We start from the raw sequence: 25,599 nt of genomic DNA on the forward strand, positions 1-25,599 counted from the left end.
ACACTCTCTCCCCCACGCTCTCTCCCCCACGCTCTCTCCCCCACGCTCTCTCCCCCACGCTCTCTCCCCCACGCTCTCTCCCCCACGCTCTCTCGCCCACGCTCTCTCGCCCACGCTCTCTCTCCCCCACGCTCTCTCCCCCACACTCTCTCTCCCCCACGCTCTCTGTCCCTGCTCTCTCTCCCCCACGCTCTCTCCCCCACGCTCTCTCTCCCCCACGCTCTCTGTCCCTGCTCTCTCTCCCCCACGCTCTCTCTCCCCCACGCTCTCTCTCCCCCACGCACTCTCCCCCAGGCTCTCTCCCCCACGCTCTCTCCCCCACGCTCTCTCCTCCACGCTCTCTCTCCCCCACGCTCTCTCTCCCCCACGCTCTCTCTCTCCCCCACGCTCTCTCTCCCCCACGCTCTCTCCCCCACGCTCTCTCTCCCCCACGCGCTCTCTCCCCCACGCTCTCTCTCCCCCACGCTCTCCCTCCCCCACGCTCTCTCTCTCCCCCACGCTCTCTCTCCCCCACGCTCTCTCTCCCCCACGCTCTCTCCCCCGCGCTCTCTCTCCCCCGCGCTCTCTCACCAATGACCCCACCCCACCCTGCTCCCTCCCCAGTGAATCCCCCCGCTTGGGGAGGGTTGTTGTTCTCTGAAAGCTCACAGAGGACATTATTTTCCAAGAGACACAGGATTCAATCAGGTAAATGTAGCAGGATGTGGGCAGCGTATGGGACTGTCAGAAACTCCGATAATAGATTTCCTCTTTCACAAAGAATACAGGGCTGATCGATACTGTCTCTCAGCCTGATCCCGAGACGGTCTTCTTCATTTCACATTCCCAGCATTCGCAATACTCCTTTGGATCTGTGACGAAACCAGTCCAAGAGAAGCATTGTAATGTGGCCTTGCCGATCTCACTCTCTCTCTCTCCCCCCTCAGTTGCCCCAGAGGTGATGACCTATGACAAGAAGACCGCAGATGGCCAGAAACTCACTCTGCATTGCCTGGCCACCGGTTTTTACCCACAGTCCATCACTGTGACCTGGATTAGAGAGGGAGAGACAATCGCCAACCTTCCAAGTTCCGGCATTTTACCCAACCACGATGGCACCTACCAAATCAGGGTCTCCTTGCTGACCGAGCCCGGGGACAGACGTCAGCACATCTGCCGCGTCGAACACAGCAGCTTGTCTCAAGCAATTGATGCAACCTGGGGTAAGGAATGGGTATAACACGGGTATGGAATGGGTATAACCCGGGTAAGGAATGGGTATAACCCGGGTAAGGAATGGGTATAACCCGGGTAAGGAATGGGTATAACACGGGTATGGAATGGGTATAACCCGGGTAAGGAATGGGTATAACCCGGGTATGGAATGGGTATAACCCGGGTAAGGAATTGGTATAACACGGGTATGGAATGGGTATAACCCGGGTAAGGAATGGGTATAACCCGGGTATGGAATGGGTATAACCCGGGTAAGGAATTGGTATAACACGGGTATGGAATGGGTATAACCCGGGTAAGGAATGGGTATAACCCGGGTAAGGAATGGGTATAACACGGTTATGGAATGGGTAGAACCCGGGTAAGGAATGGGTATAACACGGGTATGGAATGGGTATAACCCGGGTATGGAATGGGTATAACCCGGGTAAGGAATGGGTATAACCCGGGTAAGGAATGGGTATAACCCGGGGTAAGGAATGGGTATAACCCAGGGTAAGGAATGGGTATAACCGGGGGAAAGGAATGGGTATAACCCGGGTAAGGAATGGGTATAACCCAGGTAAGGAATGGGTGTAACCCGGGTAAGCAATGGGTATAACCCGGGTAAGGAATGGGTATAACCGGGGGAAATGAATGGGTATAACCCGGGTAAGGAATGGGTATAACCCGGGGTAAGGATTGGATATAACCCGGGTAAGGAATGGGTATAACCCAGGAAAGGAATGGGTGTAACCCGGGTAAGCAATGGGTATAACCCGGGTAAGGGATGGGTATAACCCGGGTAAGGAACGGGTATAACCCGGGTAATGAACGGGTATAACCCGGGTAAGGTATGGGTATAACCCGGGTACGGAATGGGTATAACCCTGGTAAGGAATGGGTATAACCCGGGTAAGGAACGGGTATAACCTGGGTAAGGAATGGGTATAACCGGGGGAAATGAATGGGTATAACACGGTTATGGAATGGGTAGAACCCGGGTAAGGAATGGGTATAACACGGGTATGGAATGGGTATAACCCGGGTAAGGAATGGGTATAACCCGGGTAAGGAATGGGTATAACACGGTTATGGAATGGGTAGAACCCGGGTAAGGAATGGGTATAACACGGGTATGGAATGGGTATAACCCGGGTAAGGAATGGGTATAACCCGGGTAAGGAATGGGTATAACCCGGGGTAAGGAATTGGTATAACCCGGGGTAAGGAATGGGTATAACCGGGGGAAAGGAATGGGTATAGCCCAGGGTAAGGAATGGGTATAACCGGGGGAAAGGAATGGGTATAACCCGGGTAAGGAATGGGTATAACCCAGGTAAGGAATGGGTGTAACCCGGGTAAGCAATGGGTATAACCCGGGTAAGGAATGGGTATAACCGGGGGAAATGAATGGGTATAACCCGGGTAAGGAATGGGTATAACCCAGGAAAGGAATGGGTGTAACCCGGGTAAGCAATGGGTATAACCCGGGTAAGGGATGGGTATAACCCGGGTAAGGAACGGGTATAATCCGGGTAATGAACGGGTATAACCCGGGTAAGGTATGGGTATAACCCGGGTACGGAATGGGTATAACCCTGGTAAGGAATGGGTATAACCCGGGTAAGGAACGGGTATAACCTGGGTAAGGTATGGGTATAACCCGGGTAAGGATTGGGTATAACCCGGGTAAGGAATGTGTATAACCCGGGTAAGGAATGGGTATAACCCGGGTAAGAAATGGGTATAACCCGGGTAATGAATGGGTATAACCAGGGTAAGGAATGAGTATAACTGTACTAGGAGTGGAGACTGACTCTCCCCATTACTCCAGGTGAGGATATTCCAGGGTCGGGGTCACTGTACTGGGAGTGGAGACTGACTCTCCCCATTACACCGGGTGAGGATATTCCAGGGTCGGGGTTACTGTACTGGGAGTGGAGACTGACTCCCCCCATTACACCGGGTGAGGATATTCCAGGGTCGGGGGTCACTGTACTGGGAGTGGAGACTGACTCTCCCCATTACACCGGGTGAGGATATTCCAGGGTCGGGGGTCACTGTACTGGGAGTGGAGACTGACTCTCCCCATTACACCAGGTGAGGATATTCCAGGGTCGGGGGTCACTGTACTGGGAGTGGAGACTGACTCTCCCCATTACACCGGGTGAGGATATTCCAGGGTCGGGGTCACTGTACTGGGAGTGGAGACTGACTCTCCCCATTACACCGGGTGAGGATATTCCAGGGTCGGGGGTCACTGTACTGGGAGTGGAGACTGACTCCCCCCATTACACCGGGTGAGGATATTCCAGGGTCGGGGGTCACTGTACTGGGAGTGGAGACTGACTCTCCCCATTACACCAGGTGAGGATATTCCAGGGTCGGGGGTCACTGTACTGGGAGTGGAGACTGACTCTCCCCATTACACCGGGTGAGGATATTCCAGGGTCGGGGGTCACTGTACTGGGAGTGGAGACTGACTCTCCCCATTACACCGGGTGAGGATATTCCAGGGTCGGGGTCACTGTACTGGGAGTGGAGACTGACTCCCCCCATTACACCGGGTGAGGATATTCCAGGGTCGGGGTCACTGTACTGGGAGTGGAGACTGACTCCCCCCATTACACCGGGTGAGGATATTCCAGGGTCGGGGTCACTGTACTGGGAGTGGAGACTGACTCTCCCCATTACACCAGGTGAGGATATTCCAGGGTCACAGAAATCACAGAAATCGCAGAAACCTCACAGTACAGAAAGAGGCCATTTCGGCCCATCGAGCCTGCACCGACACATATCCCTCCCAATCCCCGTAACCCCTACACCAACACATATCCCACCCTATCCCCGTAACCCCACGTATTTAATCCCCCTAACACTAAGGGTCAATTTTTATCATAGCCAATCAACCTAACCCGCACGTCTTTGGACTGTGGGAGGAAACCGGAGCACCCGGAGAAAACCCACGCAAACACGGGGAGAATGTGCAAACTCCACACAGACAGTCACCCGAGGGTGGATTCGAACCCGGGTCCCTGGCGCTGTGAGGCAACAGTGCTAACCACTATGCCACCGTGCTGCCCGGTCGGGGTCACTATACTGGGAGTGGAGACTGACTCTCCCCATTACACCGGGTGAGGATATTCCAGGGTCGGGGGTCACTGTACTAGGAGTGGAGACTGACTCTCCCCATTACACCGGGTGAGGATATTCCAGGGTCGGGGGTCACTGTACTGGGAGTGGAGACTGACTCTCCCCATTACACCGGGTGAGGATATTCCAGGGTCGGGGGTCACTGTACTGGGAGTGGAGACTGACTCCCCCCATTACACCAGGTGAGGATATTCCAGGGTCGGGGGTCACTGTACTGGGAGTGGAGACTGACTCTCCCCATTACACCGGGTGAGGATATTCCAGGGTCGGGGGTCACTGTACTGGGAGTGGAGACTGACTCCCCCCATTACACCAGGTGAGGATATTCCAGGGTCGGGGGTCACTGTACTGGGAGTGGAGACTGACTCTCCCCATTACACCGGGTGAGGATATTCCAGGGTCGGGGGTTACTGTACTGGGAGTGGAGACTGACTCCCCCCATTACACCGGGTGAGGATATTCCAGGGTCGGGGGTTACTGTACTGGGAGTGGAGACTGACTCTCCCCATTACACCAGGTGAGGATATTCCAGGGTCGGGGGTTACTGTACTGGGAGTGGAGACTGACTCTCCCCATTACACCAGGTGAGGATATTCCAGGGTCGGGGGTCACTGTACTGGGAGTGGAGACTGACTCTCCCCATTACACCGGGTGAGGATATTCCAGGGTCGGGGGTTACTGTACTGGGAGTGGAGACTGACTCTCCCCATTACACCGGGTGAGGATATTCCAGGGTCGGGGGTTACTGTACTGGGAGTGGAGACTGACTCCCCCCATTACACCGGGTGAGGATATTCCAGGGTCGGGGTCACTGTACTGGGAGTGGAGACTGACTGTAACCTTGTTAATCAGAATACGGCGATGGTTTGGTTCCATGGATGATTGCTGCCATCGTTTTGGTTCTGATTGCCTTGTTTCTCGTTGGTGGCCTTGTCTGCTTGCTGTATAAACGAAGAGAGTACATCATACACTTGTGGTCTTCAATTGGAGGTAAGATCCGATGATTATTTTTGTTTGCTTCCCACAGTCATTCATGGACTGTTCACAATTGCACATTGTTCTGTTGAAATGAAAGGCTCGTGTTTCACCACCTCAGGATGTCCCAAAGCGCTTCACTGCCAGTGAAATCCTTTTGTAGTGTAGTCCCAGTTTTAATGCAGGAGTCACGGCACGCAAATTGTACAGAACAAATCCTGCAAACAGCAATGTGATAATGACTAAATAATCTGTTTTAGTGGTGTTGTTTGCAGGATAAATACTTCCCAGCTCTTCTTCGATTACCAGCAATGGGATCTTTTATGTCCACCTCAGGGGGCAGACAGTAGCTCGGTTTAACGATTCATCCAAAAGACGGCTTTTCCGACAGTGCCGCACTCCCTCAGTACTGCCCCACCGACAGTGCAGCTCTCCCTCAGAACTGCCCCTCCGACAGTGCAGCGCTCCCTCAATACTGACCCTCCGACAGTGCTGCGCTCCCTCAATACTGCCCCTCCGACAGTGCAGCGCTCCCTCAGTATTGCCCCTCCAACAATGCAGCGCTCCCTCAGTACTGACCCTCCGATAGTGCAGCGCTCCCGCAGTACTGCCCATCCGACAGTGCAGCGCTCCTTCAGTACTGCCCCTCCGTCTGTGCAGCGCTCCCTCAGTACTGCCCCTCCGACAGTGCAGCGCTCCCTCAGTACTGCCCCTCCGACAGTGCAGCGCTACCTCAATACTGCCCCTCCGACAGTGCAGCGCTCCCTCAGTACTAACACTCCGACAGTGCAGCGATCTCGCAGTACTGCCCATCCGACAGTGCAGCGCTCCTTCAGTACTGCCCCTCCGTCTGTACAGCGCTCCCTCAGTACTACCCCTCCGACAGTGCAGCGCTCCCTCAGTACTTCCCCTCCGACAGTGCGGCACTCCCTCATTATTGACCCTCCAACAGTGCAGCGCTCCCTCAATACTGCCCCTCCGTCAGTGCTGCGCTCCCTCGGTACTGCTCCTCCGATAGTGCAGTGCTCCCTCAGTACTGCCCCTCCGTCAGTGCAGCTCTCCCTCAGTACTGCCCCTCCAACACTGCAGCGCTCCCTCAGTACTGCCCCTCCGACAGTGCAGCGCTCCCTCAGTACTTCCCCTCCGACAGTGCAGTGCTCCCTCTGTACTGCCCCTCCGTCAGTGCAGCTCTCCCTCAGTACTGCTCCTCCAACAGTGCAGCACTCCTTCAGTACTACACCTCCGACAGTGTAGCGCTGCCTCAGTACTGCCCCTCCGACAGTGCCGTGCTGCTTCCGTACTGCCCCTCCGACAGTGCAGCTCGACATCAGTACTACCCCTCCGACAGTGCAGTGGTCCCTGAGTACTGCACCTCCGACAGTGCAGCGCTCCCTCAATACTGCCCCTCCGACAGTGCAGCGCTCCCTCAGTACTGCTCTTCCGACAGTGCAGCACTCCCTCAGTACTGCCCATCCGACAGTGCGGCACTCCCTCAGTACTGCCCCGCTAACAGTGCAGTGCTCCCTCAGTACTGCCCCTCCGACAGTGCAGCACTCCCTCAGTACTGCCCCTCCGACAGTGCAGCACTCCCTCAGTACTGCCCTTCCGACAGTGCAGCGCTTCCTCAGTACTGCCCCTCCGACAGTGCAGCGCTCCCTCAGGACTGCCCCTCTGACAGTGCAGCACTCCATCAGTACTGCCCCCACCCGACAGTGCAGTGCTCCCTCAGTACTGCCCCTCCGACAGTGTAGCGCTCCCGCAGTACTGCCCCTCCGACAGTGCAGCGCTCCCTCAGGACTGCCCCTCTGACAGTGCAGCACTCCATCAGTACTGCCCCTCCGACAGTGCCGCGCTCCCTCAGTACTGCCCCTCCGACAGTGCAGCGCTCCCTCAGTACTGCCCCTCCGACAGTGCAGCGCTCCCTCAGTACTGCCCCTCCGACAGTGCAGCGCTCCCTCAGTACTGCCCCTCCGACAGTGCAGCGCTCCCTCAGTACTGATCCTCCGACAGTGCAGCGCTCCCTCAATACTGCCCCTCCGACAGTGCAGCGCTCCCTCAGTACTGCCCCTCGGACAGTGTAGTGCTCCCTCAGTACTGACCCTCCGACAGTGCAGCGCTCCCTCAGTACTGCCCCTCCGACAGTGCAGCACTCCCTCAGTACTGCCCATCCGACAGTGCGGCACTCCCTCAGTACTGCCCCTCTGACAGTGCAGTGCTCCCTCAGTACTGCCCCTCCGACAGTGCAGCGCTCCCTCAGTACTGCCCCTCGGACAGTGTAGCGCTCCCTCAGTACTGACCCTCCGACAGTGCAGCGCTCCCTCAGTACTGCCCCTCCGACAGTGCAGCACTCCCTCAGTACTGCCCTTCCGACAGTGCAGCGCTTCCTCAGTACTGCCCCTCCGACAGTGCAACGCTCCTTCAGTACTGCCCCTCCGACAGTGCAGCGCTCCCGCAGTACTGCCCATCCGACAGTGCAGCGCTCCTTCAGTACTGCCCCTCCGTCTGTGCAGCGCTCCCTCAGTACTGCCCCTCCGACAGTGCAGCGCTACGTCAATACTGCCCCTCCGACAGTGCAGCGCTCCCTCAATACTGCCCCTCCGACAGTGCAGCGCTCCCTCAGTACTGATCCTCCGACAGTGCAGCGATCTTGCAGTACTGCCCATCCGACAGTGCAGTGCTCCCTCAATACTGCCCCTCCGTCAGTGCAGCGCTCCCTCGGTACTGCTCCTCCGACAGTGCAGTGCTCCCTCAGTACTGCCCCTCCGTCAGTGCAGCTCTCCCTCAGTACTGTCCCTCCGACAGTGCCGCACTCCCTCAGTACGGCCCCTCCGACAGTGCAGCGCTCCCTCAGTACTTCCCCTCTGACAGTGCGGCACTCCCTCAGTACTGCCCCTCTGACAGTGCAGTGCTCCCTCAGTACTGCCCCTCCGTCAGTGCAGCTCTCCCTCAGTACTGCTCCTCCAACAGTGTAGCGCTCCCTCAGTACTGCCCCTCCGACAGTGCCGTGCTCCTTCCGTACTGCCCCTCCGAAAGTGCAGCACGCCATCAGTACTACCCCTCCGACAGTGCAGTGCTCCCTGAGTACTGCTCCTCCGACAGTGCAGCGCTCCCTCAATACTGCCCCTCCGACAGTGCAGCGCTCCCTGAGTACTGCCCCTCCGACAGTGCGGCAGTCCCTCATTATTGCCCCTCCAACAGTGCAGCACTCCCTCAATACTGCCTCTCCGACAGTGCGGCACTCCCTCATTATTGCCCCTCCAACAGTGCAGCGCTCCCTCAGTACTGCCCCTCCGACAGTGCAGCGCTCCCTCAGTACTGCCCCTCCGACAGTGCGGCACTCCCTCATTATTGCCCCTTCAACAGTGCAGCTCTCCCTCAGTACTGCTCCTCCGACAGTGCATCGCTCCCTCAGTACTGCCCCTCCGACAGTGCAGCACTCCCTCAGTACTGCCCATCCGACAGTGCGGCACTCCCTCAGTACTGCCCCTCCGACAGTGCAGTGCTCCCTCAGTACTGCCCCTCCGACAGTGCAGCACTCCCTCAGTACTGCCCTCCGACAGTGCAGCACTCCCTCAGTACTGCCCCTAAGTCAGTGCAGCGTTCCCTCACTACTGCTCCTCCAACAGTGCAGCACTCCTTCAGTACTACACCTCCGACATAAGAACATAAGAACATAAGAAATAGGAGCAGGAGTAGGCCAATTGGCCTCTCGAGCCTGCTCCGCCATTCAATAAGATCATGGCTGATCTGATCCTAACCGCCAATCCACTATGACAGGACTATCTCCTGAATCTAACAGAATTAGACACACGAAGCAGGAGCAGGATCAGGCTACACGGCCCCTGGGCCCGCGCCGCTACCCACAGGGCCATGACCGATCCGCACCTAAACTCATGTCCAAATTCCTGCCCGCTCCCCGTAACCCTTAATTCCCTTTTCTTCTAGGAAACTGTCTATTTCTGTTTTAAATTTATGTAATGATGTAGCTTCGACAGCTTTTTGGGGCAGCATATTCCATGGACCTACCACCCTCTGAGTGAAGTAGTTCCTCCTCATCTCAGTTTTGAAAGAGCAGCCCCTTATTCTAAGACTATGCCCCCTAGTTCTAGTTTCACCCATCATCTGGAACATCCTCACCGCATCCACCCGATCAAGCCCCTTCACAATCTTATATGTTTCAATAAGATCGCCTCTCACTCTTCTGAACTCCAATGAGTAGAGTCCCAATCTACTCAACCTCTCCTCATATGTCCATCCCCTTATCCCCGGGATTAACCGAGTGAACCTTCTTTGTACTGACTCGAGAGCAAGTATGTCTTTTCTTAAGTATGGACACCAAAACTGTATGCAGTATTCCAGGCGCGGTCTCACCAATACCTTGTACAACTGAAGCAATACCTCCCTATTTTTATATTCTATCCCCCTAGCAATGAAAGCCAACATTCCATTGGCCTTCTTAATCACTTGCTGCACCAGCATACTAACCTTTTGAGTTTCATGCACCAGGACCCCCAGATCCCTTTGTACTTCAGCACTTTCCAGTTTCTTGCCATTAAGATAATAACTTGCTCTACGATTTTTCCTGCCAAAGTGCATAACCTCACACTTTCCGGTATTGTATTCCATCTGCCACGTCTCTGCCCACTTACTTAGCCTGTCTATGTCCCCTTGCAGGTTTTTTATGTCCTCCTCTCTCACTACTTTCCCTCCCATCTTAGTATCATCTGCAAACTTTGATATGTTACACTCAGTCCCCTCCTCCAAATCGTTAATATAGATTGTAAAGAGTTGGGGACCCAGCACTGACCCCTGCGGAACACCACTGGTTACTGATTGCCAGTCTGAGAATGAACCATTTATCCCAACTCTCTGCCTTCTGTTAGATAGCCAATCCTCTATCCATGCCAGAATATTACCCCCAATCCCGTGATTTTTTATCTTAAGCAATAATCTTTTGTGTGGCACCTTGTCAAATGCCTTTTGGAAGTCTAAATACACTACGTCCACTGGTTCACCTTTATCCACCCTGTATGTTACTTCCTCAAAGAACTCCAGCAAATTTGTCAAACATGACTTCCCCTTCATAAAACCATGCTGACTTTGTCTTATTAAACTATGATTATCCAAATGTCCTGTTACTGTCTCCTTAATAATGGACTCCAAAATTTTACCTACCACAGATGTTAGGCTAACCGGTCTATAGTTTCCAGCCTTCTGTCTACTGCCCTTTTTAAATAAGGGTGTTACATTAGCAGTTTTCCAGTCTGCTGGGACCTTTGCTGAGTCCAGGGAGTTTTGGAAGATTATTACCAATGCATCCACAATCCCTACCGCCACTTCCCTCAAGACCCTTGGATGTAAGCCATCAGGTCCAGGCGATTTATCCGCCTTGAGTCCCATTATTTTACCGAGTACCACTTCCTTAGTGATTTTGATCGTGTTTATCTCCTCCCCCCCTATAGCCCCCTGCTTGTCCAGTGTTGGGATATTCTTGGTGTCCTCTACTGTAAAGACTGATACAAAATATTCATTCAGTGTTTTTGCCATCTCCATATTTCCCACCATTAATTTCCCGGTCTCATCCTCTAAGGGACCAACATTTACTTTAGCCACCCTTTTTCTTTTTATATAACTATAAAAACTCTTACTATCTGTTTTTATATTTTTTGCTAATTTACTTTCATAATCTATCTTCCCTTTCCTAATCAATCTTTTTGTTATTTTTTGCTGTCTTTTAAAGTTTTCCCAATCCTCTATCCTCCCACTAGATTTGGCTACCTTATATGCCCTTGTTTTTAGTCGAATACTATCCTTAATTTCTTTACTTATCCACGGATGGCTGTCTTTTCTTTTACACCCTTTTCTTCTCAGTGGAATATACTTTTTTTGGAAGTTGTAAAATAACTCCTTAAATGTACACCACTGATCATGTATCGTCTTACCCTTTAATCTATTTTCCCAATCCACTTTGCTCAATTCTGCTCTCATACCTTCATAGCCTCCTTTATTCAAGCTTAGCACGCTTGTTTGAGATACAACCTCCTCACCCTCTAATTGAACATGGAATTCAACCATGTTATGGTCACTCATTCCAAGGGGATCCTTTACTAGGACATTTTTAATTAATCCTGTCTCGTTACACAGGACCAGATCTAAGGTTGCTTGCCCCCTGGTCGGTTCAGTTACATACTGCTCAAGAAACCCATCCCTAATACACTCAATGAACTCATCCTCAAGGCAGCCCTGACCAATTTGATTTGTCCAGTTAATATGATAGTTAAAATCCCCCATAATTATAGATGTTCCCTTATTACAAGCCTCAACTATTTCCTGATTGATACTCCGTCCAACCGAGTTGCAACTGTTTGGAGGCCTATAGACTACGCCCACCAGTGTTTTTTTCCCCTTATTATTCCTTATCTCCACCCAAACTGTTTCATTATCCTGATCTTTTGACCCAATATCATTTCTCTGTATTACAGTGATTCCTTCCTTTATTAACATAGCCACCCCACCTCCTCTTCCTTCCTGCCTGTCCTTCCTGATCGTTAAATAACCTGGTATGTATAATTCCCAGGCAGTGTCACCCTGCAGCCATGTTTCTGTAATGGCCACAAGATCATACCCATATGTAGCTATTTGTGCCATTAACTCATCTATTTTGTTACGAATGCTACGTGCATTCAGATAGAGAACTTTCAAATGTGCAGCACTCCCTCAGTACTGCCCCTCCGACAGTGCAGCGCTCCCTCAGTACTACCCCTCCATCAGTGCAGCACTCCTTCAGTACTGCCCATCCGACAGTGCGGCACTCCCTCAGTACTGCCCCTCTGACAGTGCAGTGCTCCCTCAGTACTGCCCCTCCGTCAGTGCAGCTCTCCCTCAGTACTGCCCCTCCGACAGTGCTGCACTCCCTCAGTACTGCCCCTCCGACAGTGCTGCACTCCCTCAGTACTTCCCCTCTGACAGTGCAGAGCTCCCTCAGTACTGCCCCTCCGACAGTGCAGCACTCCCTCAGTACTGCCCCTCCGACAGTGCAGCACTCCCTCAGTACTGCTCATCCGACAGTGCGGCACTCCCTCAGTACTGCCCCTCTGACAGTGCAGTGCTCCCTCAGTACTGCCCCTCCATCAGTGCAGCACTCCCTCAGTACTGCCCATCCGACAGTGCGGCACTCCCTCAGGACTGCCCCTCTGACAGTGCAGTGCTCCCTCAGAACTGCCCCTCCGACAGTGCAGCAGTCCCTCAGTACTGCCAATCCGACAGTGCGGCACTCCTTCAGTACTACCCCTCCGACAGTGCAGCGCTCCCTCAGTACTGTCCCTCCGTCAGTGCAGCGATCCCTCAGTACTGCTCCTCCAACAGTGCAGCACTACTTCAGTACTACACCTCCGACAGTGCAGCGCTCCCTCAGTACTACCCCTCCGACAGTGCAGCGCTCCCTCAGTACTGTCCCTCCGTCAGTGCAGCAGTCCCTCAGTGCTGCCAATCTGACAGTGCGGCACTCCCTCAGTACTACACCTCCGACAGTGCAGTGCTCCCTCAGTACTGCCCCTCCGACAGTGCAGCACTCCCTCAGTACTGCCCCTCCGTCAGTGCAGCGTTCCCTCAGTACTGCTCCTCCAACAGTGCAGCACTACTTCAGTACTACACCTCCGACAGTGCAGTGCTCCCTCAGTACTGTCCCTCCGTCAGTGCAGCGATCCCGCAGTACTGCTCCTCCAACAGTGCAGCACTACTTCAGTACTACACCTCCGACAGTGCGGCACTCCCTCAGTACTGCCCCTCCGACAGTGCAGCGCTCCCTCAGTACTGCCCCTCCATCAGTGCAGCACTCCTTCAGTACTGCCCATCCGACAGTGCGGCACTCCCTCAGTACTGCCCCTCTGACAGTGCAGTGCTCCCTCAGTACTGCCCCTCCGACAGTGCTGCACTCCCTCAGTACTGCCCCTCCGACAGTGCTGCACTCCCTCAGTACTTCCCCTCTGACAGTGCAGTGCTCCCTCAGAACTGCCCCTCCGACAGTGCAGCAGTCCCTCAGTACTGCCAATCCGACAGTGCGGCACTCCTTCAGTACTACCCCTCCGACAGTGCAGCGCTCCCTCAGTACTGTCCCTCCGTCAGTGCAGCGATCCCTCAGTACTGCTCCTCCAACAGTGCAGCACTACTTCAGTACTACACCTCCGACAGTGCAGCGCTCCCTCAGTACTGTCCCTCCGTCAGTGCAGCAGTCCCTCAGTGCTGCCAATCTGACAGTGCGGCACTCCCTCAGTACTACACCTCCGACAGTGCAGTGCTCCCTCAGTACTGCCCCTCCGACAGTGCAGCACTCCCTCAGTACTGCCCCTCCGTCAGTGCAGCGCTCCCTCAGTACTGCTCCTCCAACAGTGCAGCACTACTTCAGTACTACACCTCCGACAGTGCAGTGCTCCCTCAGTACTGTCCCTCCGTCAGTGCAGCGATCCCGCAGTACTGCTCCTCCAACAGTGCAGCACTACTTCAGTACTACACCTCCGACAGTGCGGCACTCCCTCAGTACTGCCCCTCTGGCAGTGCAGTGCTCCCTCAGTACTGCCCCTCCAACAGTGCAGCAGTCCCTCAGTACTGCCAATCCGACAGTGCGTCACTCCTTCAGTACTACCCCTCCGACAGTGCAGCGCTCCCTCAGTACTGTCCCACCGTCAGTGCAGCGATCCCTCAGTACTGCTCCTCCAACAGTGCAGCACTACTTCAGTATTACACCTCCGACAGTGCAGCGCTCCCTCAGTACTACCCCTCCGACAGTGCAGCGCTCCCTCAGTACTGTCCCTCCGTCAGTGCAGCAGTCCCTCAGTACTGCCAATCCGACAGTGCGGCACTACTTCAGTACTTCCCCTCCGACAGTGCAGCAGTCCCTCAGTACTGCCAATCCGACAGTGCAGTGCTCCCTCAGTACTGCCCCTCCGACAGTGCAGCTCTCCCTCAGTACTTCCAATCCGGCAGTGCAGTGCTCCCTCAGTACTGCCCCTCCGACAGTGCAGTGCTCCCTCAGTACTGCCAATCCGACAGTGCAGTGCTCCCTCACTGCTGCCCCTCCGACAGTGCAGCGCTCCCTCAGTACTGCCAATCCGACAGTGCAGTGCTCCCTCACTACTGCCCCTCCGACAGTGCAGCGCTCCCTCAGTACTGCCAATCCGACAGTGCAGCGCTCCCTCAGTACTGCCCCTCCATCAGTGCAGCGCTCCCTCAGTACTGCCAATCCGACAGTCCAGTGCTCCCTCAGTACTGCCCCTCCGACAGTGCAGCGCTCCCTCAGTACTACACCTCCGACAGTGCAGTGCTCCCTCACTACTGCCCCTCCGACAGTGCAGCGCTCCCTCAGTACTGCCCCTCCATCAGTGCAGCGCTCCCTCAGTACTGCCAATCCGACAGTCCAGTGCTCCCTCAGTACTGCCCCTCCGATAGTGCAGTGCTCCCTCAGTACTGTCCCTCCGACAGTGCAGCACTCCCTCAGTACTGCCCCTCCGACAGTGCAGCGCTCCCTCAGTACTACACCTCCGACAGTGCAGTGCTCCCTCACTACTGCCCCTCCGACAGTGCAGCACTCCCTCAGTACTGCCCCTCCGACAGTGCAGCGCTCCCTCAGTACTGCCAATCCGACAGTGCAGTGCTCCCTCAGTATGGCCCCTCCGACAGTGCAGCGCTCCCTCAGTACTGCCCCTCCGACAGTGCAGCACTCCCTCAGTACTGCCCCTCCGACAGTGCAGCGCTCCCTCAGTACTGCCCCTCCAACAGTGCAGTGCTCCCTCAGTACTGCCAATCCGACAGTGCAGTGCTCCCTCACTACTGCCCCTCCGACAGTGCAGTGCTCCCTCAGTACTGCCCCTCTGACAGTGCAGCGCTCCCTCAGTACTGCCCCTCCATCAGTGCAGCGCTCCCTCAGTACTGCCAATCCGACAGTCCAGTGCTCCCTCAGTACTGCCCCTCCGATAGTGCAGTGCTCCCTCAGTACTGTCCCTCCGACAGTGCAGCACTCCCTCAGTACTGCCCCTCCGACAGTGCAGCGCTCCCTCAGTACTACACCTCCGACAGTGCAGTGCTCCCTCACTACTGCCCCTCCGACAGTGCAGCGCTCCCTCAGTACTGCCCCTCCGACAGTGCAGCGCTCCCTCAGTACTGCCAATCCGACAGTGCAGTGCTCCCTCAGTACTGCCCCTCCGACAGTCCAGTGCTCCCTCAGTACTGCCAATCCGGCAGTGCAGTGCTCCCTCAGTACTGCCCCTCCGACAGTGCAGTGCTCCCTCAGTACTGCCCCTCCGACAGTGCAGCGCTCCCTCAGTACTGCCAATCCGACAGTGCAGTGCTCCCTCAGTACTGCCCCTCCGACAGTGCAGTGCTCCCTCAGTACTGCCAATCCGACAGTGCAGTGCTCCCTCACTACTGCCCCTCCGACAGTGCAGTGCTCCCTCAGTACTGCCCCTCCGACAGTGCAGTGCTCCCTCAGTACTGCCAATCCGACAGTGCAGTGGTCCCTCACTACTGCCCCTCCGACAGTGCAGCGCTCCCTCAGTACTGCCAATCCGACAGTGCAGTGCTGCCTCAGCACTGCCCCTCTGACAGTGCAGTGCTCCCTCAGTACTGCCCCTCCGACAGTGCAGCGCTCCCTCAGTACTGCCCCTCCGACAGTGCAGTGCTCCCTCAGTACTGCCAATCCGACAGTGCAGTGCTCCCTCACTACTGCCCCTCCGACAGTGCAGCGCTCCCTCAGTACTGCCAATCCGACAGTGCAGTGCTGCCTCAGCACTGCCCCTCTGACAGTGCAGTGCTCCCTCAGTACTGCCCCTCCGACAGTGCAGTGCTCCCTCAGTACTACACCTCCGACAGTGCAGCACTCCCTCAGTACTGCTCCTCTGACAGTGCAGCACTACTTCAGTACTACAACTCCGACAGTGCAGCGCTCCCTCAGTACTGCCAATCCGACAGTGCAGTGCTCCCTCAGTACGGCCCCTCCGACAGTGCAGCGCTCCCTCAGTACTGCTCCTCCGACAGTGCAGCGCTCCCTCAGTACTGCCCCTCCGACAGTGCAGCGCTCCCTCAGTACTGCCCCTCCGACAGTGCAGTGCTCCCTCAGTACTGCCAATCCGACAGTGCAGTGCTCCCTCAGTACTGCCAATCCGACAGTGCAGTGCTCCCTCACTACTGCCCCTCCGACAGTGCAGTGCTCCCTCACTACTGCCCCTCCGACAGTGCAGCGCTCCCTCAGTACTGCTCCTCTGACAGTGCAGCACTACTTCAGTACTACAACTCCGACAGTGCAGCGCTCCCTCAGTACTCTTCTTCTTAGGCAGTCCCTCGGAACCGAGGATGACTTGCTTCCACATTAAAAATGAGTTCGCAGGTGAGTCCAATGCGGGACGTAGAGTCACTGTCTCAGGTGGGGCAGACAGTGGTTGAAGGGGCAGGTTGGTGGGGTGCTTGGGTTGACGTGCGCTCCTTGCGCTTGGCTTTCGCTTGCTCCCCGCGAAGAGACTCGAGGTGTTCGGCGCCTTCCCAGATGCTTCTCCTCCACTTTGTGCGGTCTTGGGCCAGGGGTTCCCAGGTGTCGATGGGGATGTTACACTTTTTCAAGGAGGCTTTGAGGGTGTCCTTGAAGCGTTTCCTCTGCCCACCTGGGACTCTCTTGCCGTGCTGGAGCTCCGAGTAGAGCGCTTGTTTTGGGAGTCTCGTATCGGGCATGCGGACAATGTGACCCGTCCATTGGAGCGGATTGAGCGTGGTCAAAGCTTCGATGCTGGGGATGTTGGCCTGAGCAAGAACACTGACGTTGGTGCGCCTATCCTGCCAATATCCCTCATTACTGCCCCTCCGACAGTGCCGCACTCCCTCAGTATGGCCCCTCTGACAATGCAGCACTCCCTCATTACCGCCCCTCCGACAGTGCCGCACTCCCTCAGTATGGCCCCTCTGACAATGCAGCACTCCCTCATTACCGCCCCTCCGACAGTGCCGCACTCCCTCAGTAACGACTCCCCCCGTGTCTTCAATCCCGATCCAATCTTCGAGTCCTGATCTCAATGTTTCTGCGGCCCATGCGCTGAAATTGCATAGTCCGAGCGGGCAATCCCCGAGGAATTCCACCCAGTTGTTTATCTGACTACACTCACATTTGGAGCAGTTTGAAAGTGCTGTCAGCTATTCTAATATTTTCACACTATGAATTCTCAATAACTGAACTCGTGTCTTTTCATTTCTTAGGTCCTGTGAAGGACTACTCTCCAACACCATGTAAGTAAATGTGAATGTGGACACAAAATAAACAGACCAACTTTAGCTCAAAATACACAGAGAGTGATGGCCCCTGGGAATGATCACAGGATCGAACCAGTGTTCATCACACTGTGTGGAATCAGGGCTGAGGGGTGGACGAGCGGGAGGGGAGGGATGGGTGGGGGGATGGAGGGGGAGGGGGGGGCGAGGGGGAGGGATGGGGAGGGGGTGGGGCAAGGGGGAGGGAAGGGATGGGGAGGGGGTGAATGGTGGACGAGGAGGAGGGGAGTGATGGGTGGGGGATGGAGGGGGAGAGGGTGAGGGGTGGGCAAGGGGGAGGGTAGGAATAGGGAAGGGATGATGGGCGAGGGGGGGGAGTAGTGAGGGGTGGGCGAGAGGGAGGTGAGGGAAGGCGGGAGGAGGGGGAGGGGAGGGAAGGTGGGAGGAGAGGGCGGGAGAGGAGGTGAAATGAGGGGAGGTGAGAGATGGGGAGGGGAGGGGAGAGGAGGAAAGGGAAGGGGTGGGGAGGGGAGAGGAAAGGCGGGGAGAGGAGGAGAGGGGAGGTGGTGCAGAGAGGAGGGGAGGGGGAGAGAAGGGAAGGGGAGGCAGTGAGGGGAGAGGCAGTGAGGGGAGAGGAGGGGAGAGGAGAGGAGAGGAGGGGAGAGGAGAGGAGGAGGAGAGGAGAGGAGGAGGAGAGGAGGGGAGGTGAGGGGAGGGCAGGGGAGGAGAGAGGAGAGAAGGGAGAGAAAGGAACAGGAGGGGAGAGGAGAGGCAGTGAGGAGGGAGGAAAGGAGGGGAGAGGAGGGTAGAGGAGGGGAGGGGAAGGGAGGGGAGGGGAAGAGAGGGGAGGGGAGGGGAAGAGAGAGGAGGGGAGGGGAGGGGAAGAGAGGGGAGGGGAAGGTGAGGTGAGGGGAGAGTGGAGGGGAAGAGGAGTGGAGGGGAGGAAGGGAGATGAGGAGAGGGGAGGGGAGGGGAGAAGACGAGGGGAGGAAGGGCGACGAGGAGGGGGGAGGAGGCGAGGAAAGGGGAGGGGAGGAGACGATGTAAGGAAGGGCGACGAGGACAGGGGAGGGGAGCAGAGGGAAGTGGAACCGTTTCCTGTGTGCAGTTTGCTAACAGAAATTGTAATAAGATTGAATGCAGTGCTGGGGGATTCCCCGGAGCATCTCCCGCTCCTGTAACTCGGCGATTATCCGACTTTCCCATGTAAGTGGGGTTTCTCCTGAAATCACGGTGCTGATGGAATGGGAGAAGGTCGAGGATGTCCCCGGTGCAGGTGTTTTTGTGAATGTCCCACAGTTTATGGGATGTCGTTATAATTTCCACACATCACGTTCCCCACCAGCCCCGTATCAGGCAGTGGGTGAGTGGAGAAAGTGCAGCCAGAGCAGTGAGACCAGCTGCTGACCCCGCCCTCTGACCCCAGCCCGACCCCAGCTCCTGACCCCCCTTCAACCCAGCTCCTGACCCCCCTCCCGACCCTGACTCCGGCTCCTGACCCCCTCCTGACCCCGGCTCCCGAGCCCCTCCCAACCACGGCTCCTGACCCCCTCCTGACCCCGGCTCCTGACGTGACCCCCCCCCCAACCCCGCCTTCTGACCCCAGCTCCTGACCCCGGCTCCTGACCCCCTCCTGACCCTGGGTCATGACCCCGGCTCCTGACCCCGACTCCTGAGCCTCTCCCGGCCCTGCCTCTTGACCCGGCTCGTGACACCTTCCCAACCCCTGCTCCTAACCCCAGCTCCCGACTGCAGCTTCTTAGAATCTTAGAATCATAGCACAGAAGGAGGCCATTTGGCCCATCCAGCCCTTGCCGGCTCTCTGCAACAGCTCTTCAGCCAGTCCCACTGCCCCACCCTTTCCCCGCAGCCCTGCAAATGTTGTTCCTTCAGATACTGATCCAACTCCCTTTAGAAAGCGGTGATTGAGTCTGCCTCCACCACCCTCTCAGGCAGCGCATTCCAGATCCTGGCCACTCGCTGCCTGAAAGAGTTTTTTCTGATGTTGCCTTTGGTTCTTCTGCCAATCACCTTAAATCTGTGTCCTCTGGTTCTCAACCCTTCCGCCAATGGGAACAGTTTCTCTCTATCTATTCTGTCGAGACCCCTCATGATTTTCAACACCTCTATCAAATCTCCTCTCAATCCTCTCTGCTCTAAGGGAGAATAACCCCAGCTTCTCCAGTCTATCCACGTAACTGAAGTCCCTCATCCCTGGAACCATTCTTGTAAATCTTTTCTGCACCCTCTCCAAGGCCTTCACATCCTTCCTAAAGTGAGGTGCCCAGAATTGGACACAATACTCCAGTTGTGGCCGAACCAGTGTTTTATAAAGGTTCGTCATAACTTCCTCACTTTTGGACTCTGTGCCTCTATTTATGAAGCCCAGGATCCCGTGTGTTTTTTTAACCACTTTCTGAACCTGCCCCGCCACCTCCTGACCCCGGCTCCTGGCTCCAGCTCAGAAATGCCACCCAAGTTCAATTTGGTCAACTTCACCCCGAAACACACGACACAGGTCACATGGCATGGCGCAGCCCGCTTTATTGGCACCCCATCCACCACCTTAAACATTCACTCCCTCCACCACCGGCGTACCGTGGCTGCAGTGTGTACCATCTACAAGATGCACTGCAGCAACTCGCCAAGGCTTCTTCGGCAGCACCTCCCAAACCCGCGACCTCTTCCACCTAGAAGGACAAGGGCAGCAGGCGCATGGGAACACCACCACCTCCAAGTTCCCCTCCATGTCACACACCATCCTGACTTGGAAATATATCGCCGATCCTTCATTGTCGCTGGGTCAAAATCCTGGAAATCCCTCTCTAACAGCACTGTGGGAGTACCTTCACCACACGGACTGCAGCGGGTCAAGAAGGTGGCTCACCACCACCTTCTCAAGGGCAACTAGGGATGGGCAATAAATGCTGGCCTTGCCAGCGACGCCCACATCCCAGGAACGAATAAAATTAAAAAAATCACATGGCATGGTGCAGATCACATGGTACCGCACTGGTCACATGGTACAGTGCAGGTCACATGGCATGGTGCAGATCACATGGCATGGTGCAGATCACATGGTACCGCACTGGTCACATGGCACGGTGCAGGTCAAGTTGTTTTGAAGGGACAATCACTGAGGACCAATCTGAACTGTGTAACATCACTGGCCTGTCCGATATTGGGAGTTCACCCAAACTGAATGACACGGCCTTCATTAAATGATGTTCTCTCGGGTTAACATCGCGTTTCAATATCTTGTTACTTCAGGTTGATAAAAAGCACACCTCGAACTTTCACTCATCCTGTCATTTTCTGTTTGTTAGGTACTGACAGCAGTCAGTCATTGCAGACTCAACCCACCCAGAACAACAGTGTGGAGCTGCCACTAGTTTAATCATCGGACCTCTGATCACAGACCTTGCCCTAAGTGTGTGTGGGCGATGGTGTAAAGCGGGCGATATCGAATGAGCCGCCTGTTATACTCCCCACGCGTTTTCTTTTGCATTAACTTCAATCTTTTGTTGGTCTGAGCTGGACACAATTCTGTTTGGAGGGACATCTTCGGCTAATGAAGTGACCTCTACTCTGCTACTGTATGGGCGCACTGTTTTAAAACTGATAGGTGCTCCTATTTAGCAATCTCATTGGAGTATAATCACTGCTGTATCCGAAAAGTGGACCTGGTGATATGCCAAGTCAACACTTAACCCTTTCCCCCGCAGAGCGGACTAAGTGATATACAAAGTCGACGCTCAGCTATGTACGGATGACAGACTTCGATTGGAGGTTCGAAACGGTCTTTATTCACAGGCCTGGGAAGAACCTTCTCAGATCCGACTCCACCGATATCCTAGCAATGTTCACAATTATACAAAAATCAAACCCCTGCCCTAGGGGCGGGTGCAACGCTTATTAGCATATACAGAATTATTGCTAAATGGCAATTATAAACCGTGACATTTAATCCTTCCTGCCGCCTACAAATTCACAGGCCTGTTATCAGTTGGTCCCTGCCCTTCTGTGACTGCGGCCTCATTTTAATCTATTGCTTTACAACCATCCGTTTGTCTCTGGCCAGGTGGTTTGCTCGTTACATGTTTTCTTAAGATAACAGTCCTCATTCAATCTCTGCAAAGCACAGATTCTGACCTTGTCTCATGTTACTTCTGCAAAGCAAGCACATTCTGATTAGTCCCACCATACTTTGATGTAATGGAACCCTGTTGTGGGTTTACAAACAAACTAATTCTTATGTATGTTATCTTATATATGTGCTGCCTCACCTGGCCGAATAGACATCCTCCCCAATCTTCCCACGAGTTGCTCTGCAGTTTAATTTCTCAGCATTTGAAGTCATTTAATCATGTTTTTAAAGCTTAGCTGGGTAAATGCAATATACAGACCTATATATCGTTTAACTCAGGGTATGAATTAACTCATTGGCCCAGAAATTTGGGTCGGGGGCTTCCCGCGGGTGCAAGCCCCCGATCTGCACTTACCTTGCGCGCCGGCCGTTGAGCTGTGGGCCCCCATGGAATTTCGATCCGGGGCCTGGTCCAGCTGCCAGTGCGCAGTGCTTGCGTATCCCAGGGGCGCAGTTAGTTCGATGCGGCCCCTGGGATCATGTGGGCCATGGGCAGCCAATCGGAGCAGGGAATGCTCCATTCATAAGTCTGACAGGAAGTGCTGTCAAACTTAGAAATACTACGGGCCCCTTCTTCTTACAAAACATCAATAAATCTTCAAATAATTTTTTTTTTTAATCAATTTTTTAAATAAACTATAAATTAAATGAAATAACTATTTTAAACAATAATTTTAATTTTTGAAAAAAATAATTTTATTTTCTAACGGGGCTAAAAATAAACTTACCTTGCTTTAAAGTATTTAAAAATAATAAACCTGTGGAAAAAATCTTTTAATTTTAATTAATTCACCACTTACCTTGTGAAAAGCAAGCCTTACGCTTGCTTTTTACATTTCTAACTTCTGCAGGCTTACCCTCCCGTGAAAACCTGTAAAAAAAAAAAAAAATGAAGTTCGATGCGCATGCGCAGCCTCCCCCGCACACGCGTTCGACCTTTGAACACCTGCTTTCAGGGGAACGGAAGTGCCGGTTTCCCGCGCATGCGCAGTGCATGCAGGAAACCAGCACTTCCATTGGGCCTACGGGTGAGTATTGTGGCGGTACCACCGAGTGTCCCTTACTTACCGGACATAATTCCCTTTAACGATGTCCCAGGCGAACGCGATGTCCCGGGCGAACGCGATGACGCGGGCGAAGGCGATGACGCGGGTAAACGTGATGATGCGGGCGAATGCGATGACGTCATGTCGCGGATCACGTGACGGCCCCAAGCGCGGGCGAACACAATGACGTCACGTCGCGGATCACGTGATGGCCCCAAGCGCGGGCGAACACAATGACGTCACGTCGCGGATCACATGATGGCCCCAAGCGCGGGCAAACGCGATGACGTCACGTCGCGGATCACGTGATGGCCCCAAGCGCGGGCGAACACAATGACGTCACGTCGCGGATCACATGATGGCCCCAAGCGCGGGCAAACGCGATGACGTCACGACGCACATCACGTGACCGCCCGAAGCGCGGAAAAACGTGATTTTGTCACGACGCAATCCATGGGACTGCCCAGTCAGTCCTCATGGCGTCTCCGACGGATAAGACCTACTGCATGGCTCTCCTGTACTGATCTCGGCAACCTGCTTGTATTCATCTGTTCCTGCATTAAAGAACTATTTGATTGTTTCTCCTGAAGTCAAACTCAATTATTAAGTAGGAATTCGTCCAATACCTACATGGGTGAACCCGAATACCTACAATTGGTGACCCCGTCTCTGAATGTTTTTCACGGAGGAAGAGCACGACGAACAACAACCGACGAACACCAATTTCTACAATTGGTGACCCAACGACGTGAGGACGGGAGCTCATCAATTCCTACATTAAATTGGTGACCCCGTTTTTCGTAAACGTTTTTCACGAATGCAGCGCAGCCGGACCCCAAGTTTTGTGAATGTTTTTCACAGAAGAATCATGCAAGGAAGCTAAAGCCGTTTCGCTCAGCTACCGCAACTCTGGGAGCAACAACCACCCTCGTGCTTTATTCTGGTAGAAGCCCCGTTCGCCCTGTGCAACTTCGAGACGCGCAGACCATGTACCTGGATACGGTCTCCGTACTCGACGGCTCTACCGATCTCCGCCTCTTCGACAACTCCACGACGGAACAGCAAGTATAAAATCCCCACAGCACGGGTACAGCATGTTTTCGAGCTCACAGGATCGGAGCGCACCCCGGCGGAGATGCCACGAGGACTCAGTCCTCACAAACCACGCCTCGCAACCCACGAGGACTCACGCCTCGCAACCCACGAGGACTCACCCCTCGCAACCCACGAGGACTCACCCCTCGCAAACCACGAGGACCCATCCCTCACGAACCACGAGGACCCATCCCTCGTGAACCACGAGGACTCATCCCCCGCCGACGCCGCACCAGCTCGTCAACTTAATGATCGGTCTTTTCTACCACGCTTTTCAGCACGAAGGAGAAGCGTTGCCGCCCTCCCGGCAGTTTCCCCCTAATGAAATCAACAACAACTGACGCTGCGACCATCGAGGACGGGTCCAACAGGCATCCCGCGGCCGCGATCGGCCATGCGAAAATTGCTGTCACCACTGATCACTGATCAACGCAGCAACGGTTCACTCTCTTCTGTGTTACTGTAGTAGCACTACGGCACGCACCGTTCCGTGAGTTCCCGACTGCCGAAGAGTTCGCTCGCCTGTCGGCGAGTTCACCGACCTGCCAAGACCCACGTTCATTTCCTCCCGGATCACCCGTTTTGGCGTTCCTGCAGATTTCGTCAGACTGGGGACTTCTTCCAACATCGACAGAGCCATTGTCCGCGTCGGCCCAGCTTACAATTGCTCAACCTGCCAGCCACTATGATGCCGCCAGCTGTTTCGCCCTGGCGCCCGCTTCAAACCACGGGCTGCAGAGGTCACGCATCTCCACGGTCCTTCGCATGGCTGGATACGTTTTATTCGCCATGACGCCACGGTCCTTCGCAGGGCTGGATACGTTTTATCCGCCACGACGCACGCAAGGATCCGCTCACGACCAGCACCTTTAGACCTCGCCCGCCAAGTCGAGACAGCACGACCGCTGAGACCATCGGACACACATCGTCATTACGACAGACCACGTACGACCGCCCGTCAGACCGCCAGCCACCCAACAGTCTCCCGTCTCGAGACTACAGGAGTCGCTTGGACAGGCTCGTCAGGCCATCTCATCATTTGACGCTGTCCGTTAAAGCGAATTCTGGGGGGGCGCATGTGGCGGTACCACCGAGTGTCCCTTACTTACCGGACATAATTCCCTTTAACGATGTCACGGGCGAACGCGATGACGTCACGTCGCGGAACACGTGACGGCCCCACGCACGGGCGAATGCGATGATGTCACGTCGCAGATCACGTGACAGCCCCAAGCGCGGGCAAACGCGATGATGTCACGACGCACATCACGTGACCGTGGGAAAACGCGATGACGTCATGACGCAATCCACGGGACTGCCCAGTCAGTCCTTGTGGCGTCTCCGTCTGGATAAGACCTACTGCACGGCTCTCCTGTACTGATCTCGGCAACCTGCTTGTATTCATCTGTTCCTGCATTAAAGAACTATTTCATTGTTTCTCCTGAAGTCAAACTCAATTATTAAGTAGGAATTCGTCCAATACCTACATGGGTGAACCCGAATACCTACAGTATAATAGTAATTTGGTTACTTCAGGGAGTGAGGAAAGCCTGAGTGAGGGGTACAGGAGCAAGGGTTATCAGAACAGGAGCATCGTGGTTATGTTACTGGACTAGAAATCCAGAGACACAATTTCAAATCCCATCACGGCAGCCGGGGAATTTAAATTCTGTTAATTAAATAAAGCTGGAATAAAAATCTAGTATCAGTAATGATAGCCATGAAATCATCGGATTGTTG

General features: G+C 54.8%; 1 protein-coding gene across 1 annotated transcript; it reads left to right on the forward strand.

Moving 5' to 3' along the window:
* The first annotated feature begins 902 nt into the window (after positions 1-902).
* On the forward strand, positions 903-25,296 carry LOC147095560 (class I histocompatibility antigen, F10 alpha chain-like). The gene is made up of 4 exons (XM_085974690.1): positions 903-1,202; positions 5,203-5,340; positions 17,560-17,589; positions 20,898-25,296. The coding sequence occupies exons 1-4, from the start codon at positions 941-943 to the stop codon at positions 20,966-20,968; spliced, it is 501 nt and encodes a 166-aa protein (XP_085830816.1). The 5' UTR covers positions 903-940; the 3' UTR covers positions 20,969-25,296.
* Positions 25,297-25,599: the final 303 nt, after the last annotated feature.

Source organism: Somniosus microcephalus, unplaced genomic scaffold (genome assembly GCF_052327205.1).
Source record: "Somniosus microcephalus isolate GS21.2 unplaced genomic scaffold, FLI_Smic_1.0 unresolved_chr1, whole genome shotgun sequence".
Classification (NCBI taxonomy): domain Eukaryota; kingdom Metazoa; phylum Chordata; class Chondrichthyes; order Squaliformes; family Somniosidae; genus Somniosus; species Somniosus microcephalus.

Excerpts from the sequence above, each read along its gene's own strand:
- LOC147095560 (XM_085974690.1), top strand. The coding sequence starts at position 941 with ATGACCTATGACAAGAAGACCGCAGATGGCCAGAAACTCACTCTGCAT. Across the intron at positions 1,203-5,202 it reads AGCAATTGATGCAACCTGGG|AATACGGCGATGGTTTGGTT; the intron begins GTAAGGAATGGG and ends CTTGTTAATCAG. Across the intron at positions 17,590-20,897 it reads GGACTACTCTCCAACACCAT|GTACTGACAGCAGTCAGTCA; the intron begins GTAAGTAAATGT and ends TCTGTTTGTTAG.